We start from the raw sequence: 24,874 nt of genomic DNA, 5'->3' as shown, positions 1-24,874 counted from the left end.
ACGGACACCAAGAAATCCATTAAAAGGCGGCCCGGTAACGCGAGAACACAGCGAATTCACAGAGAATTCACAGAGAATTCGATCTTCGGCGTTCGAGAAATCGAAGGATTCCATCGAACGGCGGCGATCGTCGTTGGAAAGCGCTCTTCGAAAGCGGACGGCCGGGCCTTGTGGGCCCTTTAAACCCGGACCACAGTCCAGGATTCTTCTCGAGTCCTCGATTCTTCACCGTTCGAAGAAGCCGGTTCCCGGAGTTCGATAGTATTTTTGGGTTTCTTTAGAAAGCAAAGCTCGATACGCTACCGGTCATTGGGGCATTCCGGACGACGGTGGGCCTTGCTTCGATGATCATTTAGGCAGAAACGGGCCCGAGGAACGACACTGACACAACGGGAGAGACACGGCCGAGAGGAGCACACTGAACACCGGTCGCCGGAGAACTGAGAACAGAAGAGGCGGAGAGGCTCGAGCGACGCTGTTGCCGCGGACCTGTTCGGGCCCTGCACCGGGCCCGGTTCTCGTGGTAGGGGCAGTCCCCTCGGCACAAGAGCCCTCGAGCCACGGTTGGATCGGGTTCCAGGGTTACCGGTGACCCGGCGCGTCAGCGGCTGAGCAACGACTCCGCTTCGCAGAGTCATTATCGTGCCGGCTATTATCGTCCGACCGCGTTTTCGGGCCGCTCGCTCTCCCGAGGAGGAAACAATCGGCCACCAGGCTGCCACCAGACCAGATCCTTCCTCCGGATTTTTTTATTGTCGCGATGGCTTGCTTGGTTGCAAGTAATGCTAAGTTCTCGGATTCGATCGACCACCTTCGATTATTTGCCGCGAATTCGCCGATTTTTCTTTTCGTTTATTCGGGACAATTTTTTAATTTTTGCTGGCAATTTTTCATCCGGTTCGATCGAACGATTTGACTCACAATTGATCGAGTCGATTTTTCTTTCTATTTTCTTTCGATCCGGTTCATTTTTCGATCTATTTGTGCGGCGATTTTTCTTTGAATTTGGGCAGGAAATATTTTTGGTCGATTCGACCGGTCAATTTTTTTATGTGTTTTTTTTTGTATACGGTGATTTCTCTTTCAATTCGTCCAGGAAATATTTTTAATTCAATTCCAGCGGTCAATTTTTCGATCTGTTTATTGTATATGGCGATTTCTCTGTCAATTTGTCCAGGAAATATTTTTGGTCGATTGTTCGATCTATATATTTACTGTAAACGGTGATTTCTCTTTCAATCTGTCCAGGAAATATTTTTAATTCAATTCCAGCGGTCAATTTTTTGATCTGTTTGTACGGCGACGTTTTTTTTTTCAATTTATCCAAGGAATTTTTGTTTCAATTCGTCGAGTCGATTTTCATGTTTCCACGCTTGTTTATATGCTAAAACGTCTTGAAAGAAATTGTTCGACGAATTTATTCATAATTTTTCTCCCATTGTTGGATATTTTTCTACGTAATTTCAATTGTGAAGCAAATTTATTTGCAAAATCATTTATACCATATAATAGTCGAAAGTTGGAAGAAAACGTGCCGAAGTAAAATTACAATTCTGATAAAGTAGAAGCATATTACTAAACTGAAGTAAATTACTAAGATGCTTAACTTATTAACTTAAGTACTTTGGAAACAGAGACGATCTAATAGAGAAACGATACAGTTATAGCGAACGCGCGTTTGTCGAGCATCGGATTTAGAAGCTGCGGTTCGCGCGAACGTATTACCAGCGATCTGCAGCGTATGGTCGTTTTGAAACAGCAAATCGTTCGCATAGCCTCGCCATGCTGGATGCCTAATAGTACCCGCGAATTACTTGTAATTGGCGTTTTGATGCACGGAACCCTTAACAAGAGGAAATTTACATCGGCAATGAGTGGCTTCGTTAAGCTACGATTAAAACAAACAATCCACCGTTTCTGTCGGATTTCCTCTGTCCCGATGCAATGTACCCATCTATTAGTTAGTCGCTCATTGTATCTGGTCGAATTTAATGTTTCCTTTTGTGCGGATCAAACGCCGGCGAACTTCCTCCGCTAATTTCTCGTATCGTTCTCGGGTGGCCATTGTTCAAGCTCGTTCGAATCTGCGACGCGCGAGCGAACAGATTCGCGGATCGAACGACGCGTATTTCGCGCGAAATTAGCATTTCCGCAAATTGATCGCGCGAAAGTTGCGGCTCTATTTGTTGTTCGAGGCACGATATGATAAATTAAACAATCGCAGTTTCCTCGGCTGAAAAATTCTTCCTTCCTGCGTGCAATGAAATGTAAAAGTTCTCCCTCTCTCTCTCTCTCTATTTCACCGTTTTCATTGCAAGATGGATTCTTAGAATCGTTAAATTATAAACGAACCGCCATTTGCATAGAATCTTTTATGCAACTGTTTCCGGGAGCAGCGCGAAGGTCTCCGCTGTATACATCTTCCAAAACGATCCATAAAACGGGCACAAAGAATTGCAAAATTCACAGTCTTCCAGCAGCAGTGCCGCCTTATCGTTACCGAAAGAACCCTCCACACGCCGACACAATAAGAAGTCGCAGTCCACCGGCTGCATTTCCACCTTATCGTTACCAAAAGCACCCACTCGACCCGCCGAATAAGATAGCCTGGCATCCGCGCCTAAGCAGACCGAGGAATTGCAAAAGAAAGCGCACCTGCTGCGCCGAAAATCACGCTCTTGCAGATGCCTTGCTTTATCTCTCTTATATTATTTATAACTCGTCAACGAAAAATCATGACCGCGAGACAAACGTCTAAAAGTGGACAATTTTGGAAGAGGAGATACGATTGTTCGAGCCTTGCGACTCGTTAACGATTTGTAATTATAAAAACGAGTCTCAAAAGACTCAAATTCTCCTCTCAAACGATCCATTTTTCTGCAGAATCTGGGCGCGAATTAGGGAGAATTTATTGCACCTTGCGATTTTCCTTACTTGGCTCCGACGACCCTTATCATCGGCGCAGCAATAAATTACACGGGCGTACGACTGGTAGAATTGGAAATTCGCGGCAACCCGAAATCTGGCAATTTCGGGAGAAATTACTGTTGTAGTCGAGGTTATTTTAATATTCGTGTCGTAATACGATTGACATCCGCCGATCAAGAAATAATAAAGAATAAATAAATGTAATTAATCAGTATATAAGGAATATCTGTACAAATTCATGAAGACGTGGTCGCGACGGCAAAGCGCATCGGCAAACAAGAATTTCGCGGGCCGCCGACGCAGGATCGGCAGAGACCCTCTGTTCCCTTCGAACAAACATAAATCACGGCTGGATCGTTGCGGCCGGATCGCGGGGTGGTCCTTGATCCTTGCTACGCAACCGATTCCTGCGTCAATACGATTTGCGTTATCGCCGGCGCAAAACTCTCTCGCCGCTAATTCCGAGTCGGCTCGAGTCCTCTCCTCGGCCGCCCCGCGCGCCCGCCGGCTCCTCTTCAGCCCTTATCTCGAGTGGAAAGCGGGGGCGAGGCGCGGTGCCAGCCGCCTCCTCGAGAGCCAATGCTTTTCCAATAAGCTCCCGATATTCTCCGTCGCCCTGCCGAAAGCAAGAGAAATTCGAAGGTCGGAAGCTGGAGCGACGGCCACGCTCGAAACGGGAGCGACGCGACCGAAACGAGGAAGACGACGACGGTCCGATCCCCTGCTCTCGTTGAATAATGTACGACACGTAGATCCTCAGTCGGATTCCCTCTCTTCCTCTCTCTCTCTCTCTCTCTCTCTCTCTCTCTCTCTCTCTCTCTCTATCTATCTATCTATCTATCTCTCTCGCTCTCTATTTCTCTCTCGCTCGCTCGCTCTCTCGCTCTATCTATCGTCCTCTGCGCCGTGTCCTTTGGACTTTCGACAACCGGCGGAATCAGCTTTCGCGAATTCCTCTGATCCCCGTTGTCTATCCGACCCCTGGCCACCGTCAACAGTCACGGGAAACGGTGAAAGAGAATCTTAATGAAATTTTTCCCCATTTCCCCCGTCCCCGGGACACGGGTCGCCCGGGACCCGCGGATACGTGTGTCTGGAACTTTCGCCCGACGGCTGGACAGCGACAGGATTTTTAGCAACTTTTAAGCTTCCGTAGTTCCGACTATCGGAGTACTATCGGATGGTCCATCAATCTGGGCCGATGTTGAACAAAGCTGGTCGTTAGCAAAGTTTTTGTTGTCGGTGTAGAGTGCAACCGAATGTTCACTTTCTTAGTCTGTCGATGGAACAGCGACGTCGTGTAGGCGGCAGAAATCGATGAGAACGTGAAATCTGGACGGAAACTTTGGATGAATGGAGTGGACAAGAGTAGAAAAATCTTTGAACTTGACTACTTGACAATTGTTGGCTACTTGGAAATTCTTGGCTACTTGGCAATTCTTGACTACTTGCCTATTCTTGAATGCTTGGAAATTATTGGCTACTTGGCAATTCTTGGTAACTTGACAATTCTTGACCACTTTCCAATTATTGACTGCTTGGAAATTATTGACCACTTATCAATTATTGGCTACTTGTCAATTCTTGACTATTTGCCAGTTCTTGACTATTTGTCAATTCTGGACTACTTGGCCATTATTGGCTACTTGGAAATGATTGGCTACTTGGAAATTATTGACTACTTGACAATTATTGACTACTTATCAATTATAAGATATTCGCCAATTCTTGATTACTTGCCTATTCTTGACTGCTTCTCAATTATTGGCTACTTGGCAATTCTTGGTAACTTGACAATTCTTGACTATTTGTCAATTATTGACTGCTTAGAAATTATTGACCACTTATCAATTATTGGCTACTTGTCAATCCTTGACTATTCGCCAGTTCTTGACTATTTGTCAATCCTTGACTACTTGGCAATTCTGGATTACTTGTCAATCCTTGACTACTAGTCAATTCTTGATCACTTATCAATTATCTTCTCGAAACATGAAATACTTTTGGTCCCCAAAGGGTAAAGAGAATCGTAGTAAGGAGAACAGACGAAGTCTCTACTCGTTTTCGGAAATTTCGCGGGAATCGATAGACAATTTATATCACTGCTGTAAAGTGGAGCGGAAAATTCCGTTTTTAGATGGGAACGTGCATAATTGAGGTTCGCGTTGTTTGATTTCGGCTGACACGTTCGCGAACAGCTTCTACTTTTTCGATTTTAACTAATGTAATGTGACGTTAATTTTGATTGATGTAATTGTAGGAATCAAGACCCGGTACCGAAATAACCTATTTCGCGGCCGATACTGAATTGTTCAGCGGACTCGCGTCGTTCCAGTGAATTCATTTTTAATCGATCTTATATTTAACATTTCCTCGGACGTCGTGTCAATACTTAATTGCATATTCAATGTGCCCCGCTGAAAATCCAGCGCATGAATATCTTATCGATCAAGGAATCTCTCGGAAGGGAAATGTGTCCTACATATGCATTGGACGGTTCTGAAACGAATCTCAGTCTAAGTCCGCTTTTCTATTAACATAGCACAATTCTTCACAAATAAATAATAGATAGCAGCGCTGATATTGACCACGAAATGTCTAAACAAATTAAAAAAAGAATTACAGAAGAAGATAAAACTTAGAAAGATCAAATAAAATAAGTAAATATTAATATTACGTTTCTCTGTGTTTAATTATAATGAAAATTGTGCTTTGCATTATTAGTGGCATTGTCATATGACTGGACTAATTTAATTAACGAAGCTGACAGCAGAAAATTAAAATTCATCACAATGAGAAAATAATATTAATATTATGTTATTATTTTATTTATATTAATATTATAATTCAGTACGCTGGAACACGTCACGATACAAAATATTGGAAACTAGTCGAAAATTAGGGTCATCCAACACTTAATATTTTAATTCACGATATAGATCACAAAAGAACAATTAAAAATGGCACCTAATACAGATCTATCGAATTCAGGATAAGGATTCGCGTGGTCCAGCATAGCTTTCCTCGTACTCTCGACCAGAGATGCAACACTAAACTGCAGGTGTCGCGTGTCGTGCTCCACGCGGAGCATGATTCCCGTCCGCGAGCGCGAACTGCACCCCGCGCGCATCGACGCGCATCCCTCGAACGGGTTAACGAGGTCGAAATAAGAAAGACGAAGAACACTCCGGCGTGGTTTTCTAGTGCAGGCCGAATGAAATTGGCCGATCCGCCGGACTATAATATTCTCCGGTCGCGGGACAAGAGGCAATAAAGTTTATGAGCTGCATTTAGTAGGACAATAAATATCGGCTGTGCGGGAGAGAGGGCACGGAGAGAGTGCACCGTTGGCTTTCGCGAATTTAAGTGCCTCGATATTTATGTACCTACAAATTACACGGGACACCATGAAACGTTCGGAAACCTACCGTTCGTAAATCGAGCCGCGTCTCTCTCTCTCTCTCTCTCTCTCTCTTTCTCTCTCTCTCTCGCTCTCTCTCGGATCTTCACGGAGGAGTTCGCGAATTTCGGTTCCATTGTCGGCGGTAATCTGCTCGCGCGCATCGCCGGTGTTCTCTCGTTATTATGTTGAATAATCAATTAGTGCTCCTGGCAGATTCATTTGCGGGATTAGCCTCTGCCGATTCTCTATGCGGCGCACGGCCGTTTTACCTCGCCGTAGAGGATGAAATTGTATTCCGGATATTCTGTACGGTCTCGGTTTTCTATACTTTCTATATTTTCCATTATGTTTTCATTGTATTTTACAGAGATTTTACAGAGATTTTACATTTTATACGGTGTATTAATTTGCGACATTTTCCCGTATGTCCTATATCTTTTAAAAGAGATTTTACAAGGTTCTTATATTTTTTTACGACCTATTTGCAGTATTTTCTGTAATGAATTTGCTACATTTTCTATATATTCTATATTCTTTAGAATATATTTACGATATTTTACAACTTTCTTCTATTTTATATATGCATATTCTATACTTTTTAGAATATAATTACGGTGTTTTCCAATGTGTTTTATATTTTCTATAACATATTTGCAACATATATATATATATACATAATATATTATTTTTAATATATATACAACATTTTCCAGTGTTCTCATATTTTCCACAACATATTTGCGACATTTTTCTACATTCTACATTTTCTACAATGTATTTGCAATATCTTCTACGTGTCCTAGATTTTCTGGAACATATTTGCAATATTTTCTAGATATTCTATATTTTTTGAGTCTTTTAGAAGTTTCCACATTTTCTAAGATATATTCTGAACCTTTTCCACATATTCTACGGTTCCTACATTTTTCATATTTGCTAACTTTCGAGAAGATTTACTTCTATTTGTTATCTCAGGATACTGATATTTTCCTCGGTATAAATAATTTCGTATAAACATTAAAAAATTCACCACTTTTCATCACGGCAAAGTGACTTATGCCACTTTCACAGTAAACGGCTCAATTGTTGATGATCTGCCGCAAGACTCGATCAATCGTATCTCCTCCTCCCAAATTGTCCACTTTCGTGTACAATCCGAGCGTCGATTAGGGAGACATATTACTGTAAATCGCGTTTTAACACGTTCCGTGCCGAGCTTTTTTTACTCGAATCTTCACACTTTGATATTTTACTAAAACTTGATGTATTACGTGCAATTATTAATTCTCGTACACATAACAACGTAACAAAAACTTATCAACGTCCATTCTTGCGGTGGAAATTGATTTTTCGGTTCTAAATTTCTTGTAAACAATTTGTTCAGTTCACTAAGTAAACATGCAAGCGTGTACCATCGATGGTACACGTGGCACGGAACGTGTTAATCAGCGTTCGCATCTTCGAGAGCGCGCGTTACATTTTTCAATCTTGCCGCGTCCCCCCGGGATAAATCATCGCCGGTAATAGACCGACTTGCTCGCGGACTGTTTATATTTGCCGCGCAGAATGTTGAGATTCGAATAACCATCGTTGCGCGAAGGAACCGTTCCCATGGAAATTTATAAGCGATCCCGCCGTGCATATATACATACATATCCGTACCGTGTCGCACTTTATGCGACACGGCCCTTCCGCGCGATAAACGCGACAACTAATCCTCTTAAAGTTTTCAGGTCTTCCTTCGAACGCATAAATCGGCGGGACAACGTGTAATCTCGTAAATTCGCGTGCGGCCATAACTTCTGGACGGGTTACGGACGTAAGGAAATTTTATTGCTAATTATTCCGATACTTATCGGCGGCCGGGCCGCGCCGTTTCGCGCAATTACGGCGAATACGCGACACGTTGTAAAGCACAGCGGTAATCCCCGCGGTTAATGAACCTGCCAACGCGTTCTCTTCGCTTTGTTGTCGTCGTTGTCAAAATACCGTGTACACGTTAAAACCACCGTGGAACACCGTGGGACACCGTGGAGGCGCAGAGGATCCGCCGCAACGTTCCCGCGGCTTTTGTTTTATTTTTTATTTCTTCGGTGCAGTTACGACAAAAACGAGCGGCTGCAGTTTCAGAGCATAGAAAAATTAACGAGGTGTAAATATTAAATAAAATAATAATGTATAATAGTACGTAAAATATTGTATATTAAATATAATAATTATATATAATAATACGTAAAATATTGTATATTAAATATAATAATAATATAATAATATGTGAAGTATTGTATATTAAATATAATATATATATAATAATATAATAATAATATATAATAATATGTAAAGTATTGTATATTAAATATAACAATAATATAATAATAATCTATAAAATAGAATAATAGTATAATAATCTATAAAATAAAATAATGATATAACGATAACAATATTAAATAGAATAAATATCGAATACAAAAGTAATAAATACTATAAAGTTTACGAGCACCATTTATTAGTAGAACAATAAATACCAGCTGCGCCTGCGTTATAAAGTCGAGATAAATTTTGCAAACTACCTGCACGAAGACAACAATGCCACTAATAATGCAAAACACAATTTTTGCCATGAGAAAAATATATATATATATATATAATATCAACGTTCTTTTTCTCGAAAGAATCACTCTCTCCGACGTCGTCGATCAATATTTTTTCGTTATTAATTCCTAGAGAAAACGTAGCTTCGCGGGAACACGTCCTGAGATCGAAGACGCTCGACTCGGTAAAAAAGTTTCGTTTCGCGGACGGTTTGGACGGTTCGGCCGAGTGATTTTCGGACGCGCAGGTGTTCCCTCGGCCGAGAGACGAGGGTTCGGGGGCAGTTTTTCACGAATCTTGGCCGGGCGACCCACGTGGCCCGCACGGCATACCGGGCTTATGGTGGCCCTGAAGGCAGCAGGTGGTGGCTGTAGGTTCACCTGGACCTTTCGGATTTCAGGCGTTTCCGAGTTCATAAATAACGAATTTCCCCCATGGGCTGTCTGCTGCCGGCCCTTCTTCCCTCCCCTGGCACTCGTTAACCGGCTTCCTCCGCGCGTTCTTATTCAATTATTTTTTCATTTTCGCCGGAACGTTGCGCGCCGGACTGCGCGCATTTACCGGAGACCCTCGCGCGTTTGTTTCGCTGTATGTATTTTAATCGCCGGCCGCCGATCTAAGGGTGGCGGGGGGAGAGACATCGCCGCGAGCGATGTTAAAAAACAAAGTTCCGGAATGTTGTTCGTAGTTCGCCGAATCGCGGATCGTTGCGCGAAATAAAAATGACCGTCGATTGCAACGAACGCGAGTCGAACGGAAATGTTTCTCCGCCCTCGATAAATTCCGAGCGAGTTGAAAATAATGCGTAAACGTTTGCTCGCTAATTCGTCGAATATTTTCACTGTTTTAAATCTCGCGCGGTCCATTATTCGTTTCGCCGTATTTACGCATAAAATCCCCGGTTCGCTTGTAACGAACGAAATGACCGACGTACGAGAAAGAAAAAAAGAAGTCGTACGCTACATCGTCGAACGCTCTCTGTGTAATTTAACGGGCGCAAAGAATTCGCGCGCGATTGTTGTTATTAAATTTAGCTCGATCGCGGGGCACGATCGAAAGGAAATGGAAGCGGAAGAGGAGCCGACAAAGCCGCTTCGTTGAAACATTGGACGTTGATGAAACAAAGCGGCGGTCACAATTTTCCATGACAATGTGCCCCGTTGCAGCAACGTGTCCGGGCCCGCGACGGTAAATATTTCATTCGCAATTTGACGAGCGCGGCTATAATTCGTTTCGAACGAGATAAATTGCAACATTATTTCATTGTCATGAATATTTAATCGCCGCGATATCTAGTCGCCCTCGCGGGCCAATCGAATTATTTCGTTGCCGCGAAACGTCCGCGCAGATTCCATCCGCGCTAAAACCGGAATGCAATTGCTTTCCGATATAATCCCGCGGAACGGTAACGAAACGCGGAGCGATTTGCCGACGAAAACGCCGTCTGCGATTGTCAAACTCTTCGCTCGTCGCTTGAAATCGATCTGACATCGAAACTTTCTGAATTGTCGATTGTGTGATTTTGCGCCGGGAACGATGGATGCGAAAGTGTTAAGACTCTCGAATTACTTGATTATTTTGTAATAGAAACGACGGAGGCGAAGTGTCAAATGATATTGAATAGGTTATACTATATAATACACTGTATAAAATTTCCTAATTTATTAATTGAACGATTTTGTACTGAAAAGAAGAGATGCGAAAATGTTGAACTCTTGGATTATATTTAGACTCAGTCTATCTTCGTTGGTACTTCTTGAACTATTAATTAACTAATTTTATACCAAAAATATTATCGAATTATTTATACTCAGTCTATCTACGTTAATAATCTCTGACATTTCAAGAAATTATATTCGGGGAATTAACTAATTTTATACCAAAAAGAACAAATATAAAAATATTGAACTCTCGAATCATTTACACCGAGTCTATGTTACAATCCCCTGAACTATCAATTAACTAATTTTGTACTAAAAACAGCAAACATAAAAGTATTGAACTCCTGGATTATTTACACTCGGTTTAATTTTATACCAAAAAGAACAAATATAAAAATGTTGAACTCTCGAATCATTTACACCGAGTCTATGTTAAAATCCCCTGAACTATCAATTAACTAATTTCGTACTAAAAACAGCAAACATAAAAGTATTGAACTCCCGGATTATTTACACTCGGTTTAATTTTATACCAAAAGCAACAAATATAAAAATATTGAACTCTCGAATCATTTACACCGAGTCTATGTTAAAATTTCCTGAACTATCAATTAACTAATCTTATACCAAAAACAGCAAACATAAAAATATCGAACTCTATAATCATTTACACTAAGTTCTATCCACGATAAAACTCCCTGACCAGTTAATTAAATAATCCCACAGGAAAATCAAGAGCTTCGCGAATATCAACGTCAAAACGTCGAACGTCAGCCCACGATCGTCTAGATAAAGAACGTCTTGACCGAGGACGGCGGAACCATCGCGGAAACCGTGTTAAAAATGCTAGGGGGTCGTTTACGTTGATTTGTAGTTGAACGTTAACCTGTCGGGCAGCGTTCGAATAAAACTCCCCGTCCCGTCTCGTTAGCGATTCACAACCAGACCCGCATTTTCCGAGACGTCTCTCGCATACGAGCAGCTCGCCTTATTGCCGAAGAAGCAGAGTAGACGACGCGTGGGTGGATTGCAAGTGCGTCAAACGTGTCAGCTCTCGTTAAACACCTCGGTGCATTCATAGGTGGTGAAGTTCTCCGCGACCTATCGCGCCGTCGTCGTCTTCGTCGTCCTCCTCCTCGTCGTCGTCGTCGTCGTAGTCGTCGTCTTGGTGCCAATATGTATGCGCATCATCCTCCGGATCAGTACTGTACACGGTCGGGGCTGTTTGCACGCTTTATGCTACGTGTCGACTTGGAAATTGCTCCAGAAACTAAACATCTTCGGTCGACAGACATCTCCGAGCACAGCTCCTCTCAGCCGTTACTGTTGCTCGTACTTTCGAAAGAAACGTGTCCGACACGGAAGTCTGCTACCGAATGGGTGCAGTCGTCGCGATCGTTTTCTTTTCCTTTTTTTTCTTGTTTGCGGACGGCTTTGAACGTCGCGAAACTCTTGCTGTAACTTTTTCTATTCGACTTCGACTCTCGCAGAAAATTCTTCACGATTTTCTTTTAGCTTTCGGACGAAATTGGACGATTTGGGAAGAGGAGATGCGATTGTTCGAGGCTCGAGGCTAGTTTGATCTTCCAAAATTGTCCATTTTTGTTTAAAAGCTGAGCGCCAATTGGGGCGCCAATTTACTGTAATTGGATGTTCGCGCGTTTATGGCAAAAATGGATCTGACGAATATGCGACAGACAGAAGTGTCGAAGAATTTCGAGATACTATTGTAACAAATTTTCTGCAACTTGTTAAAGTTGACAAAAAATATGGATCTCACCTCGCTAATTTGTTTATACGGTTGTGCCTAGTTTCTGCAATTTTTAAACGCATTTTGGATCAAACTTTTAAATAGAATTAAATAAAAAAATTAGGATAAAAATAATTGAATAAAAAAATTAGAATAAAATAGAATTGAACAAAAAAATTAGAATAAAATAGAATTGAATAGAAAAATTAGAATAAAACAGAATTGAATAAAAAAAATTAGAATAAAATAGAATTGAACAAAAAAATTAGAATAAAATAGAATCAAACAAGAAATTAGAATAAAATAGAACTAAACAAAAATACTCTTCGCTGGCTCGCGTTGTTCTTGCGCGTAGACACAGCGTAAGGTGCAAGATCGCTGTAAAAACGTAGGAATAACGCGGCGCTTGTTCGTTTCACGGTTTGCGCAGGGGGGAACGTGTCGTGTGAAGAGCCTGATGTCAACGTGGACGTTACGGGATGTCCATGGAACCATGACGAAAAGACTAGCTAAAGTGGGAGGGGGACCGGAGGAAATAGAGTGGGGTATTAATGGGAGCAAACTGGGGGAACTAATGAAGGTAGCGTGGGGCTTGCGATGCAGGCATTTTGGGGAACTGATGGAGATAGAGTGGGAGAATTATGGTAACACAGTAGGGGAACTTGGTATAGACAAAGTGGGGGGGAATGCTGGAGGCGAAGTATAGGAGAGGATAAATTTACTTTATTCTCCGATTTCGTTTATTTCCGAATGAAGGAGATTCGTATGTCTTGTTCGACGAATAAGTCTACAAATAAGTAGATAAATAAGTCGATAAATAAGTCGATAAATAAGTCGACAAATAAATCGACAAATAAGTCGACAAATAAGTCGATAAATAATTCGATAAATAAGTCGACAAATAAGTTGATAAATAAGTCGATAAATAAGTCGGCAAATAAGTCGACAAATAAGTTAATTACGACCGAAAATGAATCAAAGGCGACGCAGCTAATTGGTTATCCCACGGCAGTGTTGGGCGAAAAGTAATCTGAATAACGATTAATGATTATGACTCGTTAGTTATTATAGCTAATTTATAATACGATTTATAATACAATTTACAATATAATTTATAATATAATTAATAATACAATTTACAACACAATTTATAATATAATGATTGACGATTATAACTCGTCAGTCATCGCAAATTATTATAAATTGGTTATAATCGTTGATAATTAATCGGATCACCTTTTGCCCAACTCTGATGCATGGAAAACTAATGCAAGAAAATAAAAAGCAGCAGCGGAGACGAAATCGAGAAAACGACTGCAACGAAATTAAACAAAAGAAAGAGGCCGATACGAGTAAACTCTAATGACAAACGAAGTGTACCAACCTGACGGAAGCGGAGTAGAAAGCTGGAACTAACGAAGCAAGATTAGGGGGAAGGCAGAGGAGGGGCAAGGTGGAGGCAACACTATCATATCCAGGCCAGCGAGGCTCAAAGGCGAACCAACGAGAGGCCACCAATCCGAAAACTGGTCAAAGTTCTTCGGTGCTTAGAGACGACGCGTCCACGCGACTCCGACTGAATTATAAGTGCAGCAGAGAACTCGCTGGCTGCAGGCTACGAGAGCGAGTCAACGTCGAAGGAGACGCGTCGAAATGTTTGAAGTGACGCTCCTAAGTCAACAGGGTAACGCGAACATCGGAGAGCGCCCGGAATCTCTTAAAACTTCGACCGTTCGAGTTGGACACCACTGCGTCCGGATACTCGTGTATCCCGGCTCCGGGACGATCCTCATCTATGCAGATGCTCGGGAACGACGAGGCGCACGGCCTCGGTCTCGCCTCTGGTTTTTACTACGAGGCGCGACAGCTGTTCCACGGAACGTTACAGGCGTTCGCTGCGAGAAGAAGACCGAGGAGGGGTCGGTCCGCAAGCTTGTTTTCCGTGGCCAAGACTTAACAAGCCGCCCATCTGGAGATCGGCGAGCTCTCGCCTCGAGAGGCGCGGAGGGATGAAGGAGGCGAAGGCGTCCGCGGCACGTTCCGGCACTGATAGCGCTTAAAAATATATTGGTTCCTGTTTTCGCTCCCGCTTTCGTCCCCGGGCCGAGCCGAATGGGTTTCGTAATACGGACCCGGGACTACTTCCGTTTCGCGGCTGCTGCGGCGAATGGTCTTCCTTTTCGTTCAGGGGTTATTAACAGCTGACTACACGGATCCGCAGACCGTTCTCACTGTGCTCGGAATTTTGGCCAGTTCTCGCTCGAACTGTTTCCGGGATCTCGCAGAAATTAATGACTCGCCGGGGATGCTGGGAATTTGCGAATCTGAGAATTTCTCGCGGTTATATAATCGGGGGAGGATTTGTTGTATTATTTATTGTATTCTATGTATTATGTTGTTCATTATTATATTATCATGTTATTAAATTATTAAATTATTATATTACTACATTACTATATTACTGTATTATTATATTATTATTATATATATTATTATAATACTATATTATTAAATATTATTATATCATTATATTACTATATTACTGTATTACTACATTACTATATTACTATATTAGAATATTATTATATTATATTATTATATTACTGTATTACTGTATTGCTATATTACTATATTATTAAATTATTATATCATTATATATTACCATATTGCTGTATTACTATATTATTATATTATTATATTACTGTATTGCTATATTACTATATTATTATATCATTATATTACTATATATTACTATATTATTATATTATTATATTATTATGTTATTATATTATTATATTATTATCAGTGTATTATTTCTATTATATTATTATAATTATTAATCGGGGAGAATTTTAAGTAGTTGCAAAATCTCGTAATTTCTTACAGTTCCAAAAACGAGATGTACTCGTCGATATAACTTTTCGCTTCTTTATTATTCAGCAATCAATCCGGGGTCCCAATTTAACGGCAACTATTTTCCAGCTGGAACGGAAGAGATCGCGCGTTCCGTTGGAACGGACGCGGCATTCAGCTAGACGGAACTTTATGACCGTGAAAGAACAAGATCGTTTCTCCGATTTAACGGCAAAATTAATCGTCCGATCGCGGATTAATTGATATCCGAGCGGGAACAAAATAAAGTCTCGACAGAGCTCGATCGCAATTAAGACATCGATCTGGCCGGCTGGTTCTTTCTCTTATATCGTGAATTCAAAATAACCCCCACCACCACCGCCCACCCCCTCCCACCATCAGCCGGTTCAATTGTCTACACGCGATTTATTCCTGCAATTGCAGCTTCGACTGCGAACGAACCGGAAAGTGGACTGAAATTTATTGCTCCGGACCCGATATTTTCGCCTTTTGTCAGCTTCCGTTGGATAATCAACAATTTTAAACGGTGCTCGGGCTTCTATTGTCGCGCAATCAGCAAGAGAATAAGAGGTCTTCAAAGATTCCGTTGACGTTAAAACTTCGCTAAGGAAAAAAGTATAACTTGCATCATACCCTTTTTATACAATTGCGATTGATACAGTAGTTTTATTTTAAAAAAAACTACAGCTGTCTTGCAAATGGTACTTTGTTTTTCTCTTTTTTGTAATTTGTTTCAAGCTTCATTAATCATCCGTTGTCGTAAACGACGTTCAAGCTTATTATATACTTGAAATCTACCATTTTCAGATGAAATAATGACAATTATGAAATTATGGCAATTATTGTTCGCACAGTATCGTTCGATGGAACGTCGATCGAATAAAATCTCGATAATTACTGTGACAAGTAGACTGCGGATCTTCGTGCAAACGAAACATTTTTCAACAAGCTTGTGAGAAATACAAATTGTATAAAAATGAACTGTTTTTCTCTTAATAATATAATATTATAATATTATAATATTACAATATATTATATATATATAATAATATAATAATATAATATAATATTATAATATTAGAGAATATTATATATATATATATAATAATATAATAATATATTATAATATTACAATATTATTACAATATTATAATAATATAATATAACAATAATATAAAAATATGATAATAATAGTAATATAACAATATATCATATAAAAATATCATTAAATTCTCCATGCATCTTCACAATTTCATACTTCAACAGCACATTTACTCCACTTACGTCAAAAATGAGCAGACGAAGTACAAGACACTTATTAAAAAACGCCATTAGACAAATCTAATCGCTCGATTGCCTCGCTCGAAACCCCCTAAAATGATTCAAAACTAAAACAAATATTTACGCAGTTCTCGTGTTCCAGCAACCAGCGCGTCCACTTTTTATTAATAAACGAGACGCACCGTCGAAATCGTCGGCCACGTTCGAAGAGAAAACGCCACGCACTATATTTCACGGCGAACACGTCGCGATTCACGAGAGACCCAGAGAAATCAGCGGACAAAATTCGCCAACCCGCGCGACCAAGGAGCACTTTAGCGTTCAGTCACCGACGTGGTATCAGCAGGATATTTGCAAACGAGCTGCCAGTTTTCCGAAATACTCGTGGCGGAGCGTGAGAGGCGTCGTTCGACCGCGTTCGGAAGGAGGTTAAACGAGTCTTAGGGAAATTTCAGAGAGAGAGAGAGCGCGAGAGAGAGAGAGAGAAAGAGAGAGGGATCCTGCCCCTCGATCCCCGAGTCCACGTGACCCACCCTCCGCGCACTTAGTCATTCTCCCCTAACCTCGTTTCAGCTCGTCGGCGCGGGAGGAGCAGCGTCGCGTCGACGGTACAGGACGTTGCAAAGGGCAGCGACGGGACGGAGAGAGAAGGGCCAGCCAGGGCTGAGCCCCGGAGTGTAATGCGCCGCGAGAAAATACGATATCCGGAGGATTCCCGGCATCTCCTCCATTTTCCTTTCCACCGGGCGCTCGCCCCGCTTTCCTTCGTTTTCATTTCGTCCGAGAGTTACAACGGCCGGCCGTCGCGCTCGCGAAAGTTACGCGAATCGATGGAACGCCTCGCCGGCGATATTGCGCTCTCTGATGAGACAAGCTGAACCGGATTTATCCATTCGCCGCAAACACGGCCGACCGCCGCCGCGTTTTCGAGACAATCGACGGCGAACCCAGGCCCGCCGGAAATTGGCGGATCGACCCTTGTGCCTCGATTTATTTTTCACGCGCGCGCGCCCCCGCTTCCGAATTTATTCCGCGAACGCGATCCGATCTAGGAAACGTGCGCACGTGTCCGCTGCAACCCTTGCCGGGTATTCTAAGGGTTAAAATAAAAATAGGAGCGAAAATATGTCTCATTGATAATTCACCCTTCGCGGTGGAAACATTCGAAGAGTTCGTAAAATAGTTTCTTTGACCTATTTCTGTTATTATATAATAACAGCGCGTTATGTGCACGTGGGATTGTATTCTGCGACTAGTGAAACAGCTGTTGACAGTTTTTTTGTAGAAAATATATTTGCTCGGGCAAAAATCGCGCAGAAATGAGAATGAACGATGAGAACAATGCGATTATAGTCGCGGGAGGGACGTTAACGATGCGCCCAATTTGCGACACGTCGTTCTAAACACTCTGGAATGAATAATAATAATAACTTCGACGGGTTAAAATTGCGTTAAAATTGTTTAATTATTTTCTAACGCGAGATTACAGTTTTGGAAGGCGCTTTAGAGTCGCCGCTCGACTGCAAAGGGTTAATCGATCAGTTACTGATCAATGAATTTTATTTATTTATTTATCCACGTGTACCCTTCGTTGCAGAAGAGGTAATAAAAAGAGAGAGATTTTATACGACAGTCGCACGGATAGAACGTAACCCCGGTTCGATGAAAGCCGCCCGAAAAAATGTTTCGCCGCGCAGGGCGGCCGGGTTAATCAAGAAAATACCGGGATCTCCTCGCGTGCACGGCGGCCGATCGAAAATCCAGGATCAGACTTACGATTATGAGCAACATTCCCCCGGTTTTTTCGTCTGGATCCCGCCCGCCCGCAATCACCGTCGAATTTCCGGCAGAACGAGGCTGCTTTTCCCCGAGTCTCGACGCTCGTTCGCTCGTGTTTTCGCGCCACCTTGTATCCGACGATGGGGGTGGTCGGAAAATCGAGGGTGGAACAGGGTGACTAACTGCACGAGCACGAGGAGGGTGGCCAAGTGTACGCCCGGCGAATACCGAGTGTCCTTAATACAGGGTGTCCCGAGAAATACTCGCCGTCGCGTTTCTTTTTTTTTCGTGCCTCTCTCTCGTCGCTCTTCTTCTCGCGCGACTTGCCCCGGCGAAATTGTTACTCGTTCCTCGGCGTTTAGGACGACCGTGTCGCAAATTAGGCGCATCGTTGACGTCCCCGTCGCCGTTACAGTCGCATTGTTCGCGAATTTTTGCGCGATTTTTGTCCGAGAAGATTGACGGAACAGAATGGGGTCTCGCCCGAGGAAATGTCACGAGCGAACTGCGGATTTTTATGCAAAATTAATTGCAAACAGTCGGCTAAAAATATTTTTGCTCTTTCAATAATTCAGGTAAGTTGCGTGTAATATGAATATATTCTCAAACCCTTCTACGGTTTTCGCAGTTTTGTTTTCGACGCAGTCGTTTCTGTCGAAAGAAATCAGAAATCCAATAACACGCAATGATTTATTTAACAATTATTATTTGCTCGGAGATGCAGTATTTTTGTGCAAGAAATTACGCAGCGGTGATACTGATAATATTATTATTGTTGTTAGTTAGTTCGTCAGTTTGTTAGATTTGTAGGGAACAATTTTATTTAAAATAATTCTGTTTTCTATTTAAAATAATTCTAATATTTTATTTAAGTTACTTTTGGAAAATTGTTGCTGTAAAATTCGTTGCTGGACCGCGGGTCTCCGTGCGAATTCTCAATTTTACACAGCATTTTACGCGAATTCGACCGAAACAAAAGCTTTATTTGTCAGCCAGAAGCTCGTTGATCGTAAAAGCAAGGTAAAAATGTCCACGGACCGGTTTACACGTTTCCCATTTCGCATTTTAACCATCCGCGTCGCAAATAAACGTAAAAATCCGCTGTCCATTCGTTCGCTTACTTCTCGGAGACTTTTTCCATCTCCACGATATTAAATTCTTTCTTCCGGAATTATCTCCTGCCCTCCAGCGAGCATCTTCCTTCTTTTTTTAATCGCAACGCTGCGTTGTTTCAGGCACCGCGCGCGCGAGTGCTTCTTCCGCCGGTTTTCCTCCGATAAAATTCCATTTCCGTTCGCGGTAAATTTTTTCCCCGGGAAAAAAATTTCCTTCCTTTTACCAGGCGGAGAAAGTTTCGATGGCGCGGGGGTACCACGTAATCGCGAACGGGGCTAACAGAATTTCAACGTTCGCCTAACAACGGCGTGACCGGCACCGCTAACCAAGCCCCGGCCGACACATTTATTTTCTCGGTTACGGGTCCTTCGCGCAACAATATGGTTCTCGGGCATGATCCATCCAGGGACGTACGTATCAACGACCGTGAATGGAGCCACGCAACGCCCAGGCACGTGACGAACGCACGACCCTTACCCTTGCGCTCTTGCCCCAAGCGGACCTTAGCCCTGGCGCACACGCCATCCCCGCGACCCCGGCCCTTCGGCCGCGGAGTTATCGGCTTCCTTTCCCGGTTCCGGATACCTTTCTCCTATCCCAGAGCCGCTCGAAAGCCGTGTTTGCGTACCATCGGCGACGACACGCCACCTTAATAACGCTGATGGAGCCGCCCGACGTGCGCGCTGTCCGATCCTTCCACCGATCTATTCAGCATAGCGTGTTTGCTCTACGATAGTTCGTGCTGCTAGAATTATTTTCACCTTTTTTTTACTTCTGCCGGAGATCTGCGCATGCTCGATCCGTCGCGCCAACGCTTGGGGGATGAATCGCGGGGGATGATCGTCTTATTCGCCGCAGTCATTATTCGCTTTGTTTCTGGCGATGATAAATGTTCGTTCTAGTGCGATTTTCGATTATTCTGTTTGTAATTTGCAATCTTTCTGTACGCTTCAAATGAAGAAAGTAACTTTATTGCACTTGGAAGGAACACATATTGCTACAGAAGTAGACAAAAGTACGAGATCTTGTTTTGGGAAGAAAATGAATTATTTCAATGCTTTTTGAACGGTTGTGAAATCTGCTACTTTACAGAAATTATAGATCAGGAATTATAGACATTGTAGAGAAACATTTTTATGTTTCTTTGAGTATCCTCGAGACAATAAATTTCAACGTGGCTGTTCAATTTTTTTCTGGGCATTTTTCTGCGAATTATTCTACAAATTTTGCTATAATAATTTCTACGAATTATTCTATGTATTATTCTATGAATTTTTCTATAATTATTTCTACGAATTATTCCACGAATTTTCCTATAATCATTTCTTTGAATTATTCTATGAATTTTCCTACAATTATTTCTGTGAATTATTCTATGAATTTTCCTACAATTATTTCTGTGAATTATTCTATGAATTTTCCTACAATTATTTCTGTGAATTATTCTATGAATTTTCCTATAATTATTTCCATGAATTTATGATTTAACCTACGAAATTATCTATAATTTTCTCTACGAATTTATTTACGAATTTTTCCGTCAATGTCGCCCTCCATATTGTACAATTAATTAACATCATATTCGCGGGGCTAGTTATTAACAGCAATTATTAGCTGTTCAACGACGGCGTAGATTTCCCATTTGGCGATTATTATTCGGCGCGTCGACGTTCGAGCGTTATTTAGCGACGTGAAAAGTATCGATGCGTCGTTATTAATTAACGCCCGCGCGTGCAACGATTCGTCAATTACCGGACTCTCGGCGGCGGCACAAAACCTGCGAATTGATTTATTAGACAGAAACCGATGAGCGGCGGGATACGTAGCCGGCATTACGCTGCAGAAACCGGCCGTGGCATTAGCAGCGTCGCGACGCAGGGGTCGTTCTCATGAGTCACCCTCGATTCTACGCCACCCTCCCTCCCGGACAGAAATGTGACTCCTCCGAAAAGCCGAGGAAATTCCGAAAATATTTCACGATCGTCGGGCCCGCGTCGCGTTACACGGCTCATTTTATCGACGACCACGTTCAACATTGTTTTCGCCGATGGAAATTGTTAACAATCGTCCTGTTTTCGCGACAAAATTCACCGTTTCCCCCCTCCTCCTCCTCCTCCCCGGTCCTACCTCTTGTTACAGCAATTAAATCAATTACACGGCGTGTTAACACGCCGGCGCATAACACGCCGTTTATCGACGCAACGACGCTTTGTAAATTAAATCACGTTGCAATTGATATGCAATTAGCGGGGCACGGTTTAATTGTAATTAGACTGCGACTGTGCGCGAGTAACGGAGGAAGAAACGAACGTGTTCCGTTCGAAAAACGTTCCTTCCTTCTCGAGCAACGATTCTTCGCGCGAAACTTCTGCCGCGAAGTTTCCCTGTTGTTTCTTTTTTTCGTCCTCGAATCGACGAACAATAGAAAGTTTCTCGAGCTACGAGTTTCGTTGACGATGATCCGGATAAAAGATTCTTTCTTCCGTCCATGAAACAACAATTATTAATTTCGGTGCGCCGAGTGTTCGAACAAGTTTACTACATTGCTAGAAACAATTCGTGAGCGATGTTCTACGTTTTTGTTCGCACTTTTGTTAAGCTAACGACGGACTTCACGAGACGACGCTGTAATAAATTCTGATATTAAGTACTCGGATTAATTATTCTGCTATTATGCTGTAATCATTAATAATTCTACTATTGTACAAGCGTTTCTTGAAGTTTGTACGTTAACAATGCATCAACAGTACAATATAGTAAACAAATAATTATCTAATATCATAATATAATATATAATATCTATAATATATATTATATAAGATATATGAATTATAAATATTATAAAATATATATTATATAAATATCTCATATAATATATATAATATATATAATATATATTATATAAGAAATATATATTATATTCCTCGAAAAAGTCGACAGAGCCACCGATTCTCCGGGCAGCCGACAAATGTTATCTTCGCGCGAATATTAATATAAATAATATTAATATACATTATTAATCTAAAATATAATATCTTATCTTAATAATCTATTTATCTCACAGCAAATTAATCCGTCTCGAACACTAAATCATAACTTTTATCACCGCGCTTCTTCCTTACCCCGGTATCATCCCCCAAGTTTCGTTCGCGCGGCGAGCATTAGGCGAAATAAATAACAAAACAGGTCTGATAGTTCCCATAAATTCTACGTTTCAAATCCGATGGGACACGCGTCCGAGCATTCTAGCGAGTCCCCGTAGAGCGCGCCATAAGCATCGATTTTTCAAGTTCCGTTCGGAGTCCTTGAAACAATGCCGATGCCCGTTCGATAACAGGGCGGTTTTGTCGCCTGCTTTCGAAACACCCTGTATACGAGGTCACCCCACCGCCAGATATTGATTTAGTATTACAAGAGAGCGAGAGCGAGAGCGAGAGAGAGAGAGAGACAGAGAGAGAAAGTGTGTGTACAAGGGCGCGCGAGCGCTCGGCCGTGCGTCTGCGTTTTGCGCGTGTGTGTATGTGTATGTGTGCTTGACAGAACAGAGCCGCTCTGTCGGCGGCGTTTCTCGCATTCAGGGAGCGCTAGTTCGCTGCTTTTTCGAAAACGAATTCGACAAAGGCCCGCGGAGCCGATCACAATGCCACGTGTTTGCCGGCTCAACGTCCCCGTCGACCGCTTTCCTACGACCGCCGCGCCGTTTCTTTTCACGAGGACTCGCGTAACACGTTCACGCCGGATCCCGGGGCCTCCGCGTGTAATCGTTTCACGCGAAATGACTCCTTTGTCCGTGAACGTCTCTTCGCTACCCCTTTTAAACGGGGATAATTGAAACGGTTCAATTGGAAGGCGAGCGCGCGCGCGAAGATAACATTCGTCGGCTGCCCGGAGAATCGGTGGCGCTCTGTCGACTTTTTCGAGGAACCCGAAGTAATTGTCGCATTCTACCCGCCCTACCCCTCCCGGTCGCAGCAGTTGCAGTTTCAGAGAATTCGGTCGAATAGAACGCTTTTCTTTTATTTCTTTTGTTACGGCTCGATGTGCTACGCCATTTCCCAATTTTTCGGTGGCTTTCGTTGCCACTTCAATGTATGTATATATTAATTTTTGTTGCGTCAGTGATCTGATTTACATTGCTCTGGGTACCTCCTTTTTGTAGTAATTGAAATGCAATTGAAATGCAATTGGAATGCAATTGAAATGCAATTGAAATGCAATTGAAATGCAATTGAAATGTAATTGAAATGTAATTGAAATGTAATTGAAATGTAATTGAAATGCAATTGAAATGTAATTGAAATGTAGTAATTGAAATATAGTAATTGAAGTGTAATTGAAATATAGTAATTGAAATATAGTAATTGAAATGTAATTGAAATATAGTAATTGAAATGCAATTGAAATATAGTAATTGAAATATTCTATTCAATACAGAAACGGCACTATATTTCAATTACCATAAAAAGGAGCTGCCCATGGCAATATAAAGTACATCAGAACTGAAATAAAAATAAAAATGAAGATAATTTCAAGACAGAGAATACGAACCGCACTTTCGTCAGATCTTTATACAATAAATTCTCCCATTTACCATAAAAATACCGCTAGACTTCAGTCGCCACAAAAAATGCGCCGCATCGAACAACATTAAAGTCGCAACAGTTGCAATGAAAATAGAAACGCGGATATTACGTATTATCGATATTTACGGCTTCTTCGGTGCATCGAAACACAATCCTCAATTCGAGAATTCAGTCGATTTCGCCCGGAAGTGCGCATCGAAATCCTCAAATTAATTATTACGTCCCGCAGTAATATATTACAACGCCGACATTGTATCGCTTCGCCGTACTATCGATTAATCGCCGTTTCAAATGGAATATTTTCCGGGGGGAGGATGGGGGTTGCGCACCCTTACGAACTTGTTAATTTTCTGCGTCGAAATCCCGCGGCCCGGCGGCGACGCTCGGGTCATTTTTACGTCTCGTATTGCCACTGTCCACGGTTTCGACGCGCTATATCACCGGCCGGCATAGATTAATCCCTCCGCGGCAATGACAATTTTTCAGGATCGCGCGTCGTCCTCTTTCGGCGGCGCGGCGGCGGCGCGATCGTATCCGCGCCCCCGGATTAAAGATTCCAGGACAGATCCCGAAAGCAGCGAAGGGAATTTTTCGCTCGGCCCCGGCCGCTCATCCAATCGAAATACGCGTAATCCGTCGAGGGACGAGCTAATAACGATAAAAACGATCGTGCGCGGACACCGGCATGCATACAGGCGTTCCGCCGCGAAGGGGACGTTTCGGCGCGGCGTCGCTCGACGTGCCGGCTCTTCTCTCTCCGCGACGATAAACTTGCCCGAGTCGAAAAAAAAACGAGCGGAAACGCGCGCGATCGAAACCGGCCGCCGTTCGATCGTTTTCATTTACAAAATAAACGTAAGGCAGCCGGCGACGACGTTGCAGCTCGCGCCGCCGCGTTCCAACTCCG

The 24,874-nt window shown here is 42.3% G+C and overlaps 1 protein-coding gene across 21 annotated transcripts in view; it reads right to left on the bottom strand.

The window, feature by feature from the left end:
* Positions 1–24,874, bottom strand: part of Liprin-gamma (liprin protein kazrin) — a 239,525-nt gene that overhangs the window by 148,428 nt on the left and 66,223 nt on the right. The window contains exon 1 of one of the 21 annotated variants that reach the window (XM_033480133.2): positions 304–464. The exons of 19 other annotated variants lie outside the window; for them this stretch is intronic. Coding sequence is in view for 1 of the 2 variants with exons in the window: in XM_033480139.2 (XP_033336030.1) it covers positions 304–352 (49 nt within the window). In the remaining variant the exon portion in view is untranslated. Of the gene's footprint in view, positions 1–303; positions 465–24,874 lie in introns of those variants that run through there. One more of the 21 variants, XM_033480139.2, reaches the window with a different exon arrangement.

Source organism: Megalopta genalis, chromosome 11, assembly GCF_051020955.1.
Source record: "Megalopta genalis isolate 19385.01 chromosome 11, iyMegGena1_principal, whole genome shotgun sequence".
Lineage (NCBI taxonomy): Eukaryota > Metazoa > Arthropoda > Insecta > Hymenoptera > Halictidae > Megalopta > Megalopta genalis.
Note: the sequence above shows the minus strand (reverse complement) of the source record. Positions and strands in the feature narration are given on the sequence as shown.